Source organism: Trachemys scripta, chromosome 5 (assembly GCF_013100865.1).
Source record: "Trachemys scripta elegans isolate TJP31775 chromosome 5, CAS_Tse_1.0, whole genome shotgun sequence".
In the NCBI taxonomy this organism is placed as follows: domain Eukaryota; kingdom Metazoa; phylum Chordata; order Testudines; family Emydidae; genus Trachemys; species Trachemys scripta.
In genome coordinates, this window is record NC_048302.1 from 38,879,199 (window position 1) to 38,898,517 (window position 19,319).

At 39.7% G+C, this 19,319-nt stretch overlaps 1 protein-coding gene across 8 annotated transcripts in view; it reads right to left on the reverse strand.

The window, feature by feature from the left end:
- Positions 1–19,319, reverse strand: part of PRDM5 (PR/SET domain 5) — a 138,012-nt gene that overhangs the window by 98,301 nt on the left and 20,392 nt on the right. For 6 of the 8 annotated variants that reach the window (XM_034771863.1, XM_034771860.1, XM_034771861.1 and 3 more), the window contains exons 3-7: positions 16,151–16,273; positions 4,049–4,250; positions 3,148–3,322; positions 715–807; positions 331–452 (exon numbers count right to left, since the gene is read on the reverse strand). In XM_034771863.1, coding sequence (XP_034627754.1) covers positions 331–452; positions 715–807; positions 3,148–3,322; positions 4,049–4,250; positions 16,151–16,273 — 715 coding nt within the window. Of the gene's footprint in view, positions 1–330; positions 453–714; positions 808–3,147; positions 3,323–4,048; positions 4,251–9,245; positions 9,372–16,150; positions 16,274–19,319 lie in introns of those variants that run through there. The other 2 variants (XM_034771862.1, XM_034771864.1) reach the window with 2 other exon arrangements.

Consider the following 19,319-nt stretch of genomic DNA (forward strand, 5'->3'; position numbering starts at 1 on the left):
TATTATTGAACAATTCTGCCTTTTGTCCATCATTTTTAACAATTTTGCCATCTCCTTCTAGTAATGGCCATTTACCATTGTTAGGATTTCTTTTATTCCTGATATACTTAGTTATATCCACAGCCTTTGGAAGAAGTCGGAAGGTTACATTAATTTTACTCAAATCAAAACATTACAGAAATAGGACCTGCAACTAAATGAAAATGTATCAAGAATACCATTTGAAGTGGAATGAAAGATGGTTCTTGCTTTGGTTTGTGAATAAAAAGTTGTCTGTTAGGCAACAGATCAGCAATCCTGTTAATAATGTTATATTCAATCATTTCTTACCAGTGTGAACATTTTCCTTGTGCTTTTTCAGAGCATCCTTACTTTTGAACCTCTTCCCGCAGCTATCAGCCTTGCATATGAATCTAGCATCCCCTCTGCATGCCTCTTTGTGCTGCTCATAACTATATTGGATAACCAGCAAAGGAAAAATAATACATGAAGACATAGCTAGAGAACACAGACTCACAGCAAGCACTCTGAGCTTAACACATGCCACACAGCAGAGTTCCAGGGCCACCTCATGCATTACTTACAGCTGGTAGGAATGAAAGTATTTCACTTCTTTCACTGTTAGGATTCACACAAACTAATAAGCTTGAAAGCAAACATGCAAAGGGAGGCCAGCAATGATATGACAGCAGTCCAGTAACTCAGACACAAAACCTCGACTCTGAGCTGAAGGACGTATTGCAAACAGAACACTGAAAACTTCTCCAAGTGTCTCCTGGATTGACATTCTCTGTGCACTGAAGGACGCTAGGGGAAAAGATAAAACAAAATATAAGGCAAATATTCTCTAAACAATGTTTTGACTGTAACAGTTAGAGAAGATAGGCCCAATCTTACACATAAGTAACTTTACAAACTTTGAGTTCAGTGGGACTACTCACATGCATAAATATGAGAGACAAGGTGGATGAGATAATATCTTTTACTGCACCAACCTCTGTTAGTGAGACACGAGCTTTCAAGCTTACATGGAGCTCTTACTCAGATCTGCAAAAAGAAGAACAGGAGTACTTGTGGCACCTTAGAGACTAACAAATATATGCATCCGAAGAAGTGGGCTGTAGTCCACGAAAGCTTATGCTCTAATAAATTTGTTAGTCTCTAAGGTGCCACAAGTACTCCTGTTCTTCTTTTTGCGGATACAGACTAACACGGCTCTTACTCTGAAACCTGTCGTTGCTCAGATCTGAGAAACATACTCAGTGTCACAGCTAAATACAAGGTGAGCAGATTGTTTAGCATAAGTAGTTAATTCATATTTCAAGGGACCGTTCAAGGTGAAGTGGCCCATTTACACCCCTCCAATCTAAGGAGGGAAAGAAAGGTGTTGTGAAAGCAGGTTGGGAGTGTGAGAGTATAGGGGCTGTTATTACGTTAACTGTTGTAGACTATTGTAATGAGCCATAAATCTAGTGCCTCTATTCAGTCCATGACTTTTAGTGATTAGCGAAGTTATGAATTTAAGTTTTGAGGCTAATCTTTGGAGGTTCTACTTCATATTTAGCTATGACATTCTGATTACCTTTCCCAGACCTTAAGAAGAGTTCTGTGTAAACTTGAAAGCTTGTCTTTCTCATCAACAGAAGTTGGTCCAATAAAAGATATTACCCATCCATCTTGCCCCTCTAATATCCTGGGACTGACATGGCTAAAGTTTGGGGCCCACGGTATAAAATGGAAAGCTATTCTCAATTACCAATGCACTTGTCTTTTTCTCCCCAAGTGCTGTTTATGTAGATATATAAATAAATAAATAAAAATTGGATTCCACAATTGTCAACTGAATCAATGGGAAGAAATGGGAACAGCTACAAGTATGGTTGAGAGCTTGTTTCATACAGAAAAAATATTCAATCAGGTTCAATCATCACTGGGATTCACAGTCTGTTACCAACCCATTTTTAAGTTCTCAGCCATTTTCGGCTTTTTTTACCCTTTGCAAATTACACCAAGACGACAGCAAAGGCTTTCACCTAGTTTTTAATAAATTTAACTAGTCACCTAGCACAAATCAAATGCCAAATTATAGATTAGAAGGACGAAAGTTTATTTTTGCTTGAAAACATTTTGTTCCCTCTACAAAATACTACTCCAGAAAAATCACATTATTCAGAAAAGCACACAGAGCATTTGCTTATAAGTAAGATAATCATTTAAGAGATTAATATGATGTTATCTACATGAAAACAACAGATTGCTTCATTACAGAAACAGTTTAATGCGGCTATGTAATATTATTTTACTCTTTTTCCAATATGAAACAGTTAGATTAAATGGGGTACCCTCTATAACTAAATCTACAGTAAAAAAAAAAAAAGGTGCATCCATTTAATCCACAATTTGATTTACTTACAAGCATTGTGTATTAGAAGAAAAACACAGGATAATAATCAATTAGATTAGGAAAGTTTTCATGTAAAGTATGTTGTACATGACTTTAAAGGCTAAATATACACAATAATGGACAGAACTGAAAGTGATTTGCTTTTAAATCTTGCCTCTTTTTCATGTTTCAATTTATATTTTGTTCTGCCCACAAAGGTTCAATTAAATCAACATGAAGTGGTTTTTATTCCTCTTTCTTTGTCCTTTTACATCTTCATCTCCCTACTTCAAAGTTTTATTCTAATTCCACAATGGCACCCGTTGGAGATAGCTGAGATGCCATCTGTTTCCATGTGGCTCCTTGATAAAATAGTCCACTGATGTAGACCAAAGGTCCAGCATTGCACAACAGCTCTGCTATGCAATACAATACATGAATTACACAGCCTTTTCCCCCCAGAACAGCCTTCCTAAAGGCACCAATTATTTAAACATTAATGGCACTAGTGATTCAAACTAAAGGTCTGTACGAAGTACAGCAAGTCAACATATTCAAAAATTAATGTACTGGGCAAAGTATGAAAGGCTAATTAAATTACTAAAGGCAATGAAATTTAATGCAACCCTAGCCTCTTAAATCACAACACCATTGGAAAAGAGGCATAAAAGCTGCAGGCAACAGAAACTGTAGTTAATGATGTGACTAAGCTTACTGATTGGTTTAAAGGGTTATTTATAGAAAGCACTCTTGTGTGTACGCACTGTCTTTGTAAGGCTTGTTTAACTGGGAATTTCTTTCCACAGTTCCTGCACTTAAATTCCTTTTCCTCACTAGGTTTTTGGTGCAGCGTCTGAAGGTGTTCAGCTAGGATCTCCTGGCTGGCAAAACTGGATTCACAATTTGGACATGTGTGGTCCTCTTTGCAGCTGAGAGAATCTACAGAGTTTGGGGGGGAACAAAAAAAAAAACATTAGTAGAGGTACAGTTTCTAGGCAATTATATTCCTGATTACTTTAAAAGTGAGGTCCTACTCTGAAAAGGGACTATGTAAAATGGCCTCATGGGATTCACCAAGCTCAGTGGGTCCATTGTTTCTCAAAGGATTATCCATACCAAATCCCAGGACAAGTAGGGTTAATTTTGCTAAATGCCAACACTGCAAACAAACTGGATTCCTTCCTTTTGGTGCATCATATCAATCAGTGGTCTGCAGGCCAAGTTCGGCCTTCAGTTATGCCTAGGCAACCTCATTCCCTTCAGTGTGACTGTGCAGATTACTGAAATTTGCTGATGCTCCACAATAAAGAACAGAAACCAGCTCACTGTCCCTCTGCTGTGTTGCCTTTACTAACAGGAGTAAGAAGTAATATAAAGGTCGAGCACCAATTCATCAATGCTCTACACACTTTTGGCATTTGCAGCAACGTATCATTCTGCTCTAGTAGCTTTACAACCATTTCGCACTCTCTTTCAATGGAGGTAAATGACTCCACACGCGCAAGGGAGCAGAGGACAGGGCCCTCAGTTTTGCCACACAAATGAGTAAAATATGCATATAGACATCTTCAGTTTCTCACCCGTCAGAAGTTTTTGTTTTCTTGTTTTGATATAGTTTTTAACACACAAAAGCTACTTTAGTTCTCACGCATGTCTCATCTGTACCTTTCTCACCAGCTTGTTGTAGTTCTTTATTGCTGTTGTTACTATTATTATTGTTATTATTATTGTCTTCATCTTCTTGGTTAAGGATCACTTCCTCCTCCTCCTCCTCTGCTTCTTCCATATCACTGTCAAGGTAGCCAATCAGCAGCTCTGTATCCGTTTCAATATCTTCAACAGCGAGATAGAAAATGTTTTCACCTTCCTATTGCAAAGAATAAATACAAGCAAGGAATCACCGTAACAGAAAATAAAACTCTAGAGTCAGGTCGTCGATCCTACTGGCACAAAGCCAGCTTAAATAGCTACTGAAGGATTCAGGTGACAGAGTCAATTCTCTAAGTGGCACCAGTTGGCATAGCCCTTCTCAGCTTTCTCTCCTGGTGTAGGGTGTGTGGATAGAGGGTCCTATCACTTGGGTGAGGCTTGGATGCTGGAATATCCTCTGAGAATGATCTATAACCTCTGCTAAGGGATAGGTTTAAGAGAAGGGTGTGTAAAGGTGATGTACCTCTGCCCTCCTCTACCATCATCCTCAGCACACCAAGAACTTTAGGGCTGGAAAGTGAAGCACTCAAAAATTAGGAAGTGCTAGAAGGAAAATAGCCTGTGCAACCCAAGCTATGCCCCTTGTGTGTGTCTATATGCATTATAATATAGCCTTCACTTACATGGTTACATAGCACTTTTTTCCACAGGACCCCAGCCTTCTTATTAAATAGGCTTTCTACTCTGATCAGAAGCTTAAATTATAGAATTACAACAGACACACTCATAATACACCCTTTCACACACTAATCTTAAAGTCAAATCCTCAGCTGGTGTAAATGATTGTTGCTATGCTGATTCATACTAACTGAAGTTCTAGGCCAAATACTGTACCTGGTTTAAAAAAAAAATGCCCCAAAATCATCTCCAGAAGCATCTGGAATGAACAGTAAGCTGCCAAATAGATACATGAGCTAACTACTCTGTGTCTCACAATGTTTACTTAACCAAAGTTTTATATATATATATATATGCCATTTAACAAAAGCAGCTGTCTCCTCATAAGCTGATCTACTAGGCTGCCTTTTCTGCTGTACATAAGCCAAGTGCTTTGGGTGCTACCCAAGGCAACTAAAGGAGAATCATGTTTACCTAATGAAGACTTCCAAGTGCTGTCATAAATCTTAATTCTTATCTGATTAACATCCAGTAAAGTTAATAGAACCTTCTTTACAGTATATCTAGATTGTAGCAAGCTTCATAACACAAGGACAAGATAATGATTTTTAATTTAAACTGTCAACAGGAATATAGTATTTCTAATACTTCAGAAGGTCTGTAATATATTAAAAAAGTAATTTTCATACAACAGTGAAAACTATTTAATTCAATAAACTAGATGGAAGCAGCAGTCTTCAAGGACCATTTTTTGTATCAGTGAGGGCATTTGAAAAGAAATCTAATTACACATTTTGTTTTCAAGATCTGTATTTCAAAGTGCAATCTAGATAGCTATCCATTTACCATCCTAACTCTTGCCTACATCTAAGCGGTACTGGTTTTTATATAACACTGTCATGTGCTTCAGAGAACTTTAATTTACTACAATGTAAGTTAAAAAAAATTATCTTCTGTAACTTTGATTTGAAGTAATGTAAAAAGGGCTCTCTCCACTCATTGTCAGCAAAGACAGGATGCAAACACTGGAAGGTGCTGTCTTTATATCATTGTCCAGCACAGCCCAACTCATTCTAAAAGAAAGGCAATGTTATACATGTAGGTGAAATGTACCTGCTGTTTCTTATAGGGGAAAGTATACCACTGGAAAACAAAAAAAACAAAACAAAACAAAGAAACACCCACAAAGTAAAATATACGATTTGCTCACACACAAGCATTTAACACACTCATATGAGGATCTGGTATTATGCCTTTAAAGATTGTATTCCCAATGAAGTTGTACTAAACATACAAATACTGTGGACTACAAGACATATTTTAAACTTCACCACTCAATTGCAGTAACTTCCTCCATCCTTTGCCTGTTGACTGTTTAGATTAAAATTCTTCAGGGCAGGGGCTCTGGAGCAGATTTTTAAAGATTTTAAGCATCTAGTGATGCAAATAGGTGGCAAATGGGAAACTCAAAAGCACCCAGATGCCTAACTCCCACTGAAATCAACCATTAGGCAGCTAGGTGGTTTTGAAAATCCTACTAGACATCTGCATCTTTAGTCTCCTAAATACCTTTGAAATTTTGGCCTTTTGCCTTCTTATCGATCTCTACAACAACTAGCACTCTATGTGCTAGACAAATAATTATTAGTACAAGTAACAATACATATTATGGGGACTTATTCTGCAACTGCTCCACATGCAGAATTTCCAGGGAAGTCAAGGGTATAGTAGGAAAAGAGCCTGAAACAAGTTGTTGTAGCAAAGGGCTGCCCTGGTATGAGGCAGGACCTGCTCAGAGAATCTGGCAAGAACAGGGCTGATATTGCAGAAATACACATTCCTAAAAAGTGCAAGTCACAAAGTACTCGCGCAAACACATCCCAATATCAAGTGGAACCAGAACATCCTGATACCAAGGATGGTACAAACACATTCCCCAAGGATAACAGGAACACACTGACCCCTCCTAACAAATAAGGTCAGGATGACAATATGTAATAAAAATGTTTTAAACAAACCAACATGTACAACAAAGTAATGAGTAATAATTAGCCACGTAAGGAGGCAGTAACTATATCAGAGGGGCAGTAATAATTTGTTTGTATTGGGGTATAAAAATATATCTCAAAAAAAAGTATCTTTGTCTGGCCTAGAAAAAAAACAAAAATTCCCGCCATGGACTAAGCTGGTCCATTGTTATGGGCATACATGTATTAATGGTCTGGTAAAGTCTGCGGGAATCTAGTACCGTGCTTCATCAACAATAAACATGGCTGGGTGCCTTCGTCCTTTAATGAATCTTGTGGTCATCGGGTGGTTCGCTCAAGGTCTGCCATGCCAGCTCTCTGTGAAGGGCTGGGGCAGCACATAGGGGAAACATACACACACACACCCAAACATCTATCAACATCTAAGGACACCGGTGACCCACGATTGTTGATCTGGTAAGTAAGCGAGCTGTCCTCTGTACACTTTAAAAATGGACAGCACTTTTGGAGCTAACACATAGTTTAAGACATTGCTATGTGACTGTCATGACGCATGGCCGCCTCTACCCAAGAGGGGAGCCATGGTACATCTGGGAAGTGTGGTCCAACCAGGAAGCCTGGCCCATAGATAAGATTGTAAGCACAAGGAACCCCAACTCCCAGCACGCACCACAATGGCATTTCTGAACCAAACTAATTCAGTTCTTGGTCCAAATATTTTGGGTTTTCATTTTTTACCCTAAATTTTCTGTGGAAATTAAAACCCATTTTCCAACTTGCTCTATACATCACCCTCTTCTCTCTCAGGTAGATTCTCTCCCATAGCATTCTAACAGGCTGGCTAACTTACACCCACTCCATGTGGAACTCTGTCCACCTCTAGCGATAGCTAGGACACCTGTAGAGGTTGATGAACTTGCTAGAGCCTTGGCTAATTAAGGTCTTTTACTCAGGCAGCAGAGGTTCATGCTTTAAGACCCAGAAGTCCCAGGCTCCATCTACACACCTGATGACCATGCAAAGTGCCATGCTTCATCTTCTCAGATACAATATTTGCCTGTAGATTTCTGGATGGCTGGTTTGAAGTCCCTCTTCTCTACCTAGCTTTGGAATCCCTCTCTTATAATTGCATCCACTCTTTAAAGTCATATCCATGTTCACATCAGGTATACCAGGAATTTCTAACATGGATTTGGTGAGATTATGCTGCTTTTTGCAGTCATATATTTCAAAGTATGTTGACCAACATTCCAATAATAAAGCAAATATTAAGGTTCATGCCAGTCTCTATTTCCAGGATTTGCCAGGGGTGATCTGATCTACTTTTTTATCCTTGAAAGAAGAGAGCATGTAATGTTCTTTTTTTAAAACAAAAACAAAAACAAACCAAAAAAAAAAAAAGCCACAGATGAGCCAAAGTAAAGAAGATTAGCTCTGACTTTGGGTCTAAATCCAAACTCCCCTCAAAGTTCAGGGATGTTTGGATTTGCAGCTCCAGTTTGGATTCATCTCTGATTAAAAGATTATTTAATTTAATTTAAAAAGACTGACTTACTAAGACATAAAAGGTGCAACACATATACGGAGTTCAAACCTAAAACATTCACTGCCACAGGAAACCATCAAAATCAACAATTTAACAAGCCTTAAAGATCTTCACGAGCTCAATCCTGCAAGGTGCCGAGCATCTCCTGGAAGTGCTGAGTGCCCCAGTTCCCATTCAAGTCAATGGACATTACAGGAGCTCAGCACAATGGGGACTGGCACCTCCAGGAGATACCTAGGATCTTGCAGGATTGAGCCTTTTAGGTTGGATCCAGTCCCTACTAAAATCAATGCAAAGACTCCCACCGACATCAGAGGCAGTTATATAAAGCCTTATATGAACAGGAACCACATTTGAAGCTACAGAAGGGAAGATCAGGTCACCTTGATTCTTTGGCTGACAAAATGTGTTACAGTCTATGAAGGACTTGGCTCCGGAGAAGCAAAGACAATACACAAGACACTTGGTCTCTAATCTAGCAAAGAACTTCTACATATGCCTATCTTAAGCACAAGAGAAGTCCCATTTACTTCATTGAGATTGCTCATGTTTTTAGTTACACATATGTTTAAGCGTTCTTGTGCAACAGGGATTTAATACCAAAGGGTAAATATTACCTTCTTCCCCCCCCCCACTCCCATTTCAAAATGACTCCTATAACTGACCAAGAGTGTCACCATTAAAAAGTCAGCATTTATCATAAAGTGCCACCAAGATGGCAACAGTTTTTCCAAAGAGTTGAGAGGAAATTACTGTGGTAACTGTAGTATTGATTGCAAAAAGTTATTTTTTAATTTCTACCTTATAACACTGTACATCAGCAAAAACAAAACTATTAACAGCAGCTAGACTGACCGAGAAATAACCACCTACAGGCTTTTGAAGGCCATAGAGTAATAAAAATTTGGGGCCTGATTCTCATTTATACCAAAGCCCCCTTTGCATCACACTGTCAGTAAAAAGAGGTCTTAAAGTCGACATAAATTAAATTGACACTCACCTTAAGACTTCTCTAATAGCCACAGTGCTTCTAAGCGGCTTTACTGTTTCTCAGACTCATACTCATTAAGTTTAACCCAAACTCCTATTGATATCACACTACATTGATAATGCAGCTATCGTTTGAAAAGCCTGTCGGAGAAAAACAGCTACTTCACTCTTCCAAAGCTGCCCATTTTGTTTGCTCGTTTTTGTAAGTAAAAATATCTGAAAAAGCACTAAACATGCTGTGTACTCAACAACTTGATAAATGTGTATGACCTTGGAATTAAATAATTCAGTCTTTTTCCTAAAATAAATAAATAAAATAAAATAAAATAATAAAGAAAGCTTCAAGCAGCCATTTTAATTCTGTCCTCTGAGCATCCAGGGTGTTAACACTGTGTTCATTTTACTACTTACATTGCATAACAAGTTAATCTTGCCTTTGTAGTTATTAAGACACTAGTAGATTTCAGACTTTCACAAAACTGTCCTGTAATATGTAAATTTATTAAGCAGCTTATCAGTTTGTCCTTGCTTTCCTTGCGTTCTTCTCTCCCCCCCCCCCCCCCGGCCTTCACTCTCGCCTGTTAAGCTGAGATAGTCCAGTCGCACTATATTTATTACAGTGTTGACTGATTCTCAAATACTAATCTTCCAGTATTACATTTGTTAAGTATGACTTTAAACCACTCTACTGCTTCACAGTAAATACCTCCTTTCACATTAACCTTTGCCATTTCATTATTCTAACTCATAGTTTGCTGAGTTAGTCCAGACCACCACAATGTCTGGTTGTTAATGAACAAAGCATCTGAATTTAAAGCTCTGGTTGGCTATGATTCTATTTATAAAATAGTTTTGACATTAACAACCAAGTGGCTTTTGCTGCACAGTAGTCTACAGCAGAGATCATTTCACAAAATGACAATTGGCAAACCGATAAATGTATGTGCACAGCATTAAGAATATTGAAAATACAATACTCTTCCAGACCAATTTGTTTTTAAAGAGCTCCTATAAGATATTTAATAGCAGCCCTTTGCTTTTGATCATGACAAATACAATGGACTGTTTGGATTTCACAGATCACATGTGTGTTTCAGTTGCAAGGCATGGCCTAGATTCCAGTTCACACCATCAGGTGTCACTGTTGATGACACTGATGAAGATGCCCAGAGCAATGCAATCCATGAGTAATGACTCTATAGATCAGGGGTCGGCAACCTTTCAGAAGTGGTCTGCCAAGTCTTCATTTATTCTAAATTAAGGTTTCACATGCCAGTAATACATGTTAACATTTTTAGAAGGTCTCTTTCTATAAGTCTATAACATATAACTAAACTACTGTTGTATGTAAAGTAAATAAGGTTTTTAAAATGTTTAAGATGCTTCATTTAAAATTAAATTAAAATGCAGAGCCCCCCGGACCGGTGGCCAGGACCTGGGCAGTGAGAGTGCCACTGAAAATCAGCTTGCATGCCACCTTCGGCATGCGTGCCATAGGTTGCCTACCCCTACTATAGATGTATACAAACAGAGGATAAAAGTTGTAACTCAATTGTCAATTGAGATTTTTCTGTGTTGAATTTTTCCTCTTTGGATTCAGGGTAATGGAACAGACCACACTTCCTCTATCACGAGCTCCTTTAATGGAATAAGTGAGAAAAGCCTCCCACAATTCAATTCAGATTTGTAGAGTACACAGAAATTAAAATTGGTATATCCAGAAGTACACCCCAACCTTTTAGTCTGTTCCTTGTGCTCACATGCCAGTATTAGTTATTAAACAACTATTTAGAAATATTTTCTGGTTGTTGGACTCAAAGGAGTATCTAAGCATCCTATTTTATTACAGAATCCTAAACTCCAGCAATACCAGAAACAGCTTTTATCTGAGCTACCAAATCAGGTACATAGCACAACCAGCTTACTTCAAAAAATGCATCTTCAGGACGGTAAATTCCCTTTATATACACAAAAGGAAGCACGTTGTACAAATCTTAAAACCTAGATATCAGTGCTCTTAAGCGTGATCCTTCAACAGAATCATCTCAGGGTGAGTTATTCTTCTGTACGTATTCCAGTCCACTCAGCGATGTGGTTCATCTTATTTGTGTGGCACATATACACACTTCGTCCCCTTTTAAATCCAAGGCCATGACCTGCTCTACAAACACTGAATTGACTATCAAGCTCATTCTGTCACACTTATGTTGAGTAAGGCCTTATATGATACTTCTCTGCAATAATTATGGTAACAGAATCTGGTTCTGTGGTTTTTCCACAGTCTAATCAAGAAGTTCCACTTATATTCTATAAAAATTGAAAAGACGAGCTTTGCCAGTGAAGGGAGCTGCAATTTAGCATCTGTTTGGGTTTCTGGTAATTCATGTGGGAAATTTGTAATGGACTTCAAAAAAAGCTACTGTAAAGTACCCTTTGCAATCAATGTTAGGATAAGTTTATAGCAGTCATGATACCAAGAGAGCATTCTGTCCTAAGACATCTTTGTTCTCTAATTACCAGTATTCTTATATTTTATAGCTCATCGTAAGTACCAGCAACAAATATTTATTTCTAACTATATGGTTTGAAGTGATGAAAATCATTAGAGCATTTACCCACAGCACAATCTGAAAACTGAACAATGGGTTAGAAAGACAAAATTAAAATCCAGTAGTAGCTTTATAATCCCAACAAACTCCATAAGAACGCCTCCTTTTCATACAATAAAAATGTCTTGAGAGGTTAACGTTATAAGAATTTCTACGTTTCATGAGGGTAATTACAATGTGCCAGTTAGAACAAGAGGTCTGGAACCCCATCTGAATTTAAATATTCCATTTTCTCTTGTTAATTAGAAAATTAGCCCTGTAGTCTATGTAATTATGATGACATATTCCACGTTATTCAATTGAACTGTTAAGATTAGGATTCTCTTGTGTTTGATATAGATAATCTGTATTATCAATGATTTTAATGTTTTAATTGTTTTACTGCTTTTTCAGCAATGTAACTTCAGTAATAAGTTTCAGTAATAGTAGCAGCAGCAGCTAAGTAACTGGAGTTAATGATATCAAAGTTGAATTCACTTTGCTGATATAAATTAAGAAATGTCCTATTTGCAATGATTGCAAAACATGGTCTAACAGAGTATCATTGCAGTATCTTTATGAAGGCTGCCACAGTTCATGGCAACCACACCTGTATTTCCCCTGAGTGGTTCAGCAAGGGCACCCACTCTCAGGTTTCCAATTCCCTGACCATTGCCTTTCTGACTGGAGACCCACATCTCCCCCTCTTCTGACAGGGGTGCTTCCAGGCTGCACAGTTCCCTTCCCTCACCGTGTACTTCCCAGCACAAATAGATTGCCCCAGGACACCTGGTTGCTTTCTCTTTAGAGATGGATAACAATTATAGTTGCTACAAGTACCACACAGACTTCCTATGCAAGCCTACTTTATTCTTAAGCTTAAAAGCATTACAGAAAAAACATTAAAAAACAAACAAACTTCCACACATACTAACAAGCTTACCAGAATTAACCTTAACCCTAATATGAATTCTGGCAAGCTCAGTCCAACTGTACCCTAAGATCAGGGCCTCTGTGGACTGGGGCCCTGTCCATTTACTGCATCAGGAAGAAAGCCCTTAGCCAGTTTAAAAACCTGGCTACTCAACCAAAAACCTTCTTTGTCAGTGGGTCCCTGGAGAATCCAGTTTGAACAAGTAGATGCATACCTTTCCCCGGGGTGGCTTCTATGGAGATGTAACAACATGAGTGAATTTGCCTAATGACCCCCTGCTGTTTTCCTATTTACCCTCACCATGGAAATACATACAATTACATTTTTAGTACAATGAACTCCAAAGACTAATTCAATAAGGTTTAACTTAATTCAATAAAGTCCATTCAGGATATTGCAGGAAATTGTCAGTCTGTCACAAAGGCTATACAGGGAGATATTGTATTTAGCTTTAATAATAAATAAGGGTTCCATTACTAGAGCCATTCCACAAACAGAACTCCCATTGATCCGGTGCCTGGAGTAACTACAGAAATTGGCCCAAAATTTGCATAACAGTAAAAACATCAGACTACCAAAACATTTCCATATTAAAGGAGTATGGGTTGGTTTTCGTGAATTACACCAAATGTCAGAGCTTTGGCATCCTATATATTAAAAAAGGCTCCAATGCTGCAAAGACGTAAGCATTGAACTTTATGCCCTGAGAGTAGTCTCTCCGACTACTCACACTGTGTAAAGATAAGCACATATATGAAGTGTAGTACTGGGGCCTTAGGGTACAACAAATCAGTAAAACATCTGGAAATTTTAGTATACCATTACTGATGATGCCCAAAGACTTATAACACAACTTGGAAATAGGAGCGCCCAATTTACCTTTCATTATTTCCTGTACCTCTATCATGTCCACTCTGTCTCCTCACTAACTTAAACACTCCCAATCTTTACAATATCTCCTAATATGGGAGTCTTTCCATGCCTCTAACCTTTCTTGCACCCATCTTTCAACTCCTTCTATTTCTCCCTGGTTTTGGCACAGAGAGACCAAAACGAAACCCAATATTCAAGGCGAGGCTATACAGTTTGCAAATTGTATAATATTTTCAGTATTATTTTCTATTTAGTTATTTATACAACCCAACACTTTCTTAGGGTGTTTTGTTTGTGCAGTTGGTTTAAACATTATTGCATATGGCAGCCAGCTCAACTAAAATCTCTGCTCAGGGATGCCCCTCTTTTTCTCCTGAGTGGCTCGAGTTAATTTAGAATCCAGCAAAGGCCACATTTGTTTTTAAACTGTGGAACGTCCCCCCTAGGGGAGCACGACAAGGTTATCAAGGGGGCGCAAGGAGGGGCACGGGGCTGGCTAGGTATCTGAGTCAGGGCAGGGTAACAGGTGGAGAGTGGGCAGGCAGTCTCAATGATTCGGGGGAGGGCAGGGACAAGCAGCCCCACTCTCCCCCACCCAGCCTTGCCTTATCCCAGTAGTAATCTGCTGCTCTCCCCCTCCTTCCTTCCCTGATCACTGGGGATTCCCAGCATTCTGACCCCACTGCTGTCCAGCCCTGGCCTGGACACTCAGCTGGTTGCAGCCCCATATATTTTAAATCCTCTGGAGCTTGCGGCACCAAGAGTCGCTGGGCAATGGGGAGGGAGGGCGGGAAAGATCCACAGTCCACTCCGTGCTGCACTGCCCTGGGCTCCTCTGGGGATGGATCCACCTGGATCCTGCTGATACCCCAGGAGTGAGCCATCCACTCCGACTCTCCGTTGCCATTATGTTGCCCATTCACCTACCTGATTTTAATAACTATGAGATTACATAGTTTCGTACGCAGCTCAGGCACTTTATTCCTAAATTATTTCAGAACTCTTGTATTAAACCAGTTATACCTTGTGACTTTTTATTCAGTTCTGCAACATACAGCATTCAGGTAGACTGCTAGGCCCATACAGAGCCCCACTCTAGCCAACTGAATCCATGTGGGCACAGTACACAACTTGCACGCTATGCCAGTGGTTCTCAAACTTTAGCAACCTAAGGACCCCCATTTTGATTTTAAATTGTTTCATGGACCTCCAAGTCCCCCACTCAGTCCCAGGCCCCACCTCCACTCCACCCCTTCCCCCAAGGCTTTGCCCCCACCCCACCTCTTCCCACGCAGCTCCACCCTTGCCCCTCCTCTTCTCCGCCTCTTTCTGCCCCCACCCCCAAGGGCTCCTCCACCTCCCTCCCACACCTCCTGCACGCCGCTGGTTCCCTCTGTGAGGGATGGGAGGTGTTGATCAGTGGGGCCAGCAGCCCCGGACATGATTCTGCCCCCTCCCCCAAGCGTGCCGCATTCCCGCTCCTCCCCCTCCCTCCTAGCACCTCCTGCACGCCGGGGAACAGTTCCCCGGCATGCAGGAGGGAGGGGGAAGAAGGGAGGGAGGAAAGGAGTTGATTAGCGGGGCTTGTAGACCCCTGGAATATCCTCGTGGACTCCCAGGGGTCCACAGACCCAGTTTGAGAAACGCTGCGCTACACAATATATTTAAGTTGCTCCTCCCTCATTTGACCCCTACATTTTTGGCAATGCCTCATCTTTATTACCTGAAAAGAGTAGGGATATAGCGAACATCTGTGATGAAGAGTGATTAAAAAAAAAAAATCATTTAGCTCTTCTGCAATGACTAATCAATTACTACCTTCCGGTAATCCTGCAAACCCATTAAATCTCTTAAAGCTTCAACTGGAATATTTAAAATATATTTTGTTTGTTTTTATATCTTTGACTATTTGCTTGAAAATTATTTTTAAATTCTGATTTCTCTGAGCACTCCTAAAGATTTTAGTGGGAGTTTGGTGCGAGGAATACAGGATAAACCCCTAAATAATTAGCTCTGATTCAGCTAGATATATAATCACATGCTTATCTTCAAGCATAGGAGTAGTACCACTGAAGTTAGACAGAGGCTTAGCTACCTAGCTCAAACAGGGCTGTAAAGAGAAAATCTAACAGAAGCATTATTGCGTGAACTATTCTGGAAATGTGAATTCAAACCATTTTTCAATATAAACAGTGTTAGAAATGGATTTTAGATGGTTACAAATTCTGTACAGCAAACTTCAATCAGTGATTTTAATTAAAACCTTTCAAAGACTACACTAGATGCTTTAAAATGCCCTCAGTCCTTGGGCTTGTTAATGGTGAGATGTTTATTTATCGTACATCTTTGAGGACAAACACTCACCTCCCAAAAGGGGGGACAGAGAAAGAAAAGTATTGAAGTTGCTTTGTTTCTTATAATCTGCAATTTTACTGCAAGAGATAAAGACTAAACAAGAGACAAACAAACCTTAAGCAGATTAATAACATGAAGTGAATGGTAAGAATTCAACAAATTTACCTGGATGGCAGCCAGGTTCTTTTGTTCCTGCGATGGTGCCTCATGGACAAAACGCAGCCAGTTAGAATATCGTGGATTGCTAGCATCCAGAACATAAAGGACCTCGCCTTTACTCCCTCGAACCTGAAATATTAAAAACCATTTAACAAAATAAACACCAGAAACAGTATCTCAGAAAAAAGGGAAAGATTAAATCTTATATATAAAGAAAAAAACAAAGTGCTAGATTAATTTTTATTGTATGTTTTAGACACAAGCACAAAGACATTGAAAGTGTCCAGTCCACCTGGTGTTTGGCAGGTGAATCCTGCTTTCAGCACATATGCTCAGATATTGGCAAACATTTTATTTTTGCCATCAAGCACATGATGCATTATCTGCTTAGGATATCTCACAGTGGATATACTACTAAGAACTCCAGCAACTGTGTCAGTTTCTTCCACTGCGTTTACTCTCTCTTTTCTCAATCTCTTCCTTACTGAACTCTACCTCTCTCTTTCCTGACCAACGCCCATCTGCCTCCTCTCTGACTCTCCATAAACATACTTCCTTTATTTCTTCTTTGCCAAATATTTCAAAAAAACTGATACAATCAAGAGGGCACTTTCCTCTTCCTCCTTTGCTACTACATCCTCCTCCTCTCCCACTCCACCTTCCTTCACCTTCCTCACCTACATTCCCTCTAAGTTGCATAGCTGCAAAGCAGCCTATTAAGTGCTGCGCAGCCGCTCAGGGCTGCGGCGGGGAGAGATACATCTCCCCCAGCCCTGGACCTGCCACAGCGGGGAGAGGCACCTCTCCCCACAAGCCCCAGACCTGCCACGGCCGGGGGGAGAGGCACCTATCCCACAGTTTTGCATCTCCAAATACCTCCTACCTTTGAGCTACAGCCTTCTGTCCCCCTGAATCTCATCTCTCCCATCAACTTAGTCAAATACCTTTCATAAAATCATATTCTTCTTGTAACACATCCCTCATTAAATCCTCCAATTATATTTTTGTCTTCTATCATTTCCAGGCCTTTTCCTCAGTCAAGGCCCATGTACAAACATACTGTGCATCTCCTCTTAGTCCCTTCACTTCCTTAAGCTTTGTTTTCTATACTAATCTTGACACAAAGTATAAACATGTGGCCCCAATGGTCACCATTCAATCTTAAATTATACCTGGCTGAACTTTCACCTGAGCAGTGGAGGATATGATAAAAATCAAATTAATGTAATATGCAGGGGATAGGCTGTAAGTTATTTAATTAGAGTGCAAAGGAAATTAGTCTCATTAAGTGAAGGGGCTACTTCAAAAGACTGCACTGTATCATGAAAGGTACATTTTACCTGCACAAGTGCAACTCATGAATGAGTGATCATCACACTCATTCCATCTTAAAATGTCAGTGATAGGGGAAAAAATCAACCTCTCTACCAAGTTTATTGATCTAGAACCAGGCCATCTTGTCTGATTTTCTCAGGACAGGCCTGGTCAGTATATAGATGGGAGAACCACACAGAAGGTATAGTGCATGAAATGTTCTTGTTCTGCAGTGCCACGTACTGCTAGAGATCACTAAAGATTTCATAGCATTTTTTTTCCATAAGCATTCCTGGTATTTTGTCCACATTACAACTCAGATTGGCAGAATGCAAATACTTATGTTTCCACCTGTAGTTTCAACTGGCTAAACTATTCTTCACTCCCCCTTCTAAAAACACATCTGGGGGTTGGTGACAAAATACGTCTGCTTGGATTAAGAATATAGATGGAATTCACATAATCACACTTTACAGGTAAACTCAGTTTTTCCACAATAGCACAAGTTTATGTTGTACTCACAGCCTAAAAAGACCTGAAAACCATAACTGAGCATCAAGATAGTTACGTTGCTATGCCCACACTGTTCTAAATATGTAAGCTGCAGAACACAATCTCTGTATGAAAAATGTTTAACAGCACAGATTTACATCTTTGAGCAATTAAAGACAAGCTAATGGCTTTGGGACTTGGCAATAACTACCAAGAGTGGGAGTCAGGGAGGCCCACCAAGCTGGTCCTAGAAAGGTTTTCATCAGATCTTGACTTAGGTTGCAAAAGAGAAACAATCAAGTTCATACTATAAAAGCCATATGTTCTTCTACCTTCCTTTTAATCTATTTTTTCATTTGCTTAATCCTCAAATTATATTGGAAGAATTTATATTCATCTCAGTTTTACAGTCATCTCAGTTGGGCGCTCTCAGTGCCTGCCAACGCATGAAGAGATGTTGAATGTGCATCAAGGATTTAACACATAAGGAAACTATTGACCATAAAACCCTTGAAGACATGTGTTTGATTTTCTATTGCTTTTTTCACCTCATAAAGACATAATGTTGCATTAAATATACAGATGTGAAACAGAGGAAAAAAGTCAAGAAAAATATATTCAAAACATTGTATGTTACACTGGACTGGATTAGTGACATTTACGGACGCCCTGTTCTCACTGATGAGCCAACGGGGGCTCATATGAGCCCTTTCTTAACAGAGCTAGCCTCTGAGCCCCATGAAAGAAAACAACTTTTATTTATAAAAGAATGCATCCAGCTCTTACCCTTACAAAGACAGTTCTAAAACTGTAAACTAATGCAAATCAATCACAAGGAACAAACAGCTGGACTCCAGTTCTACAGTTTGAGGCATGGGGAACCTAAATGCAGACACTGTAAACATCAGTAATTGAGTTTGGGGTATACCTCCAAGAATCATTTCCCTAAAATCCTTCAGCTAGCCCCCATGCCTAGTGGTGTGATCATGGAGCACAGGAATAAGTTATGTTTGGGGAAGTAGGAGACATTCAAAAACACGTTTCACAGATGTGTGCTAAAATCCTATGTTCAGATGTGCTGGTAAAACTGTTCAGCCATCCAAGGGGAAAGAACTAAGATGGCTGCCACTCAGACAGATGCTGTATTGCAGGTGTGCTCATAATTGCCATAGCCACAGCGATTGTAGCAAAGGGGTTTCCCCTCCTTCATACCCCACCAGTGCCATTAGGAAAGCATAAGAAATGTACTATGCAATTTCAGTAGCTCTCCCACACCACAGCAGCTGCTCCAGCTGTGCTAGTGAGAAAGGAAGACAAGAGAAGATGCCAAGCAGCAGTTGGGCAACAGTCCTGAAGACACAGCAGCTTG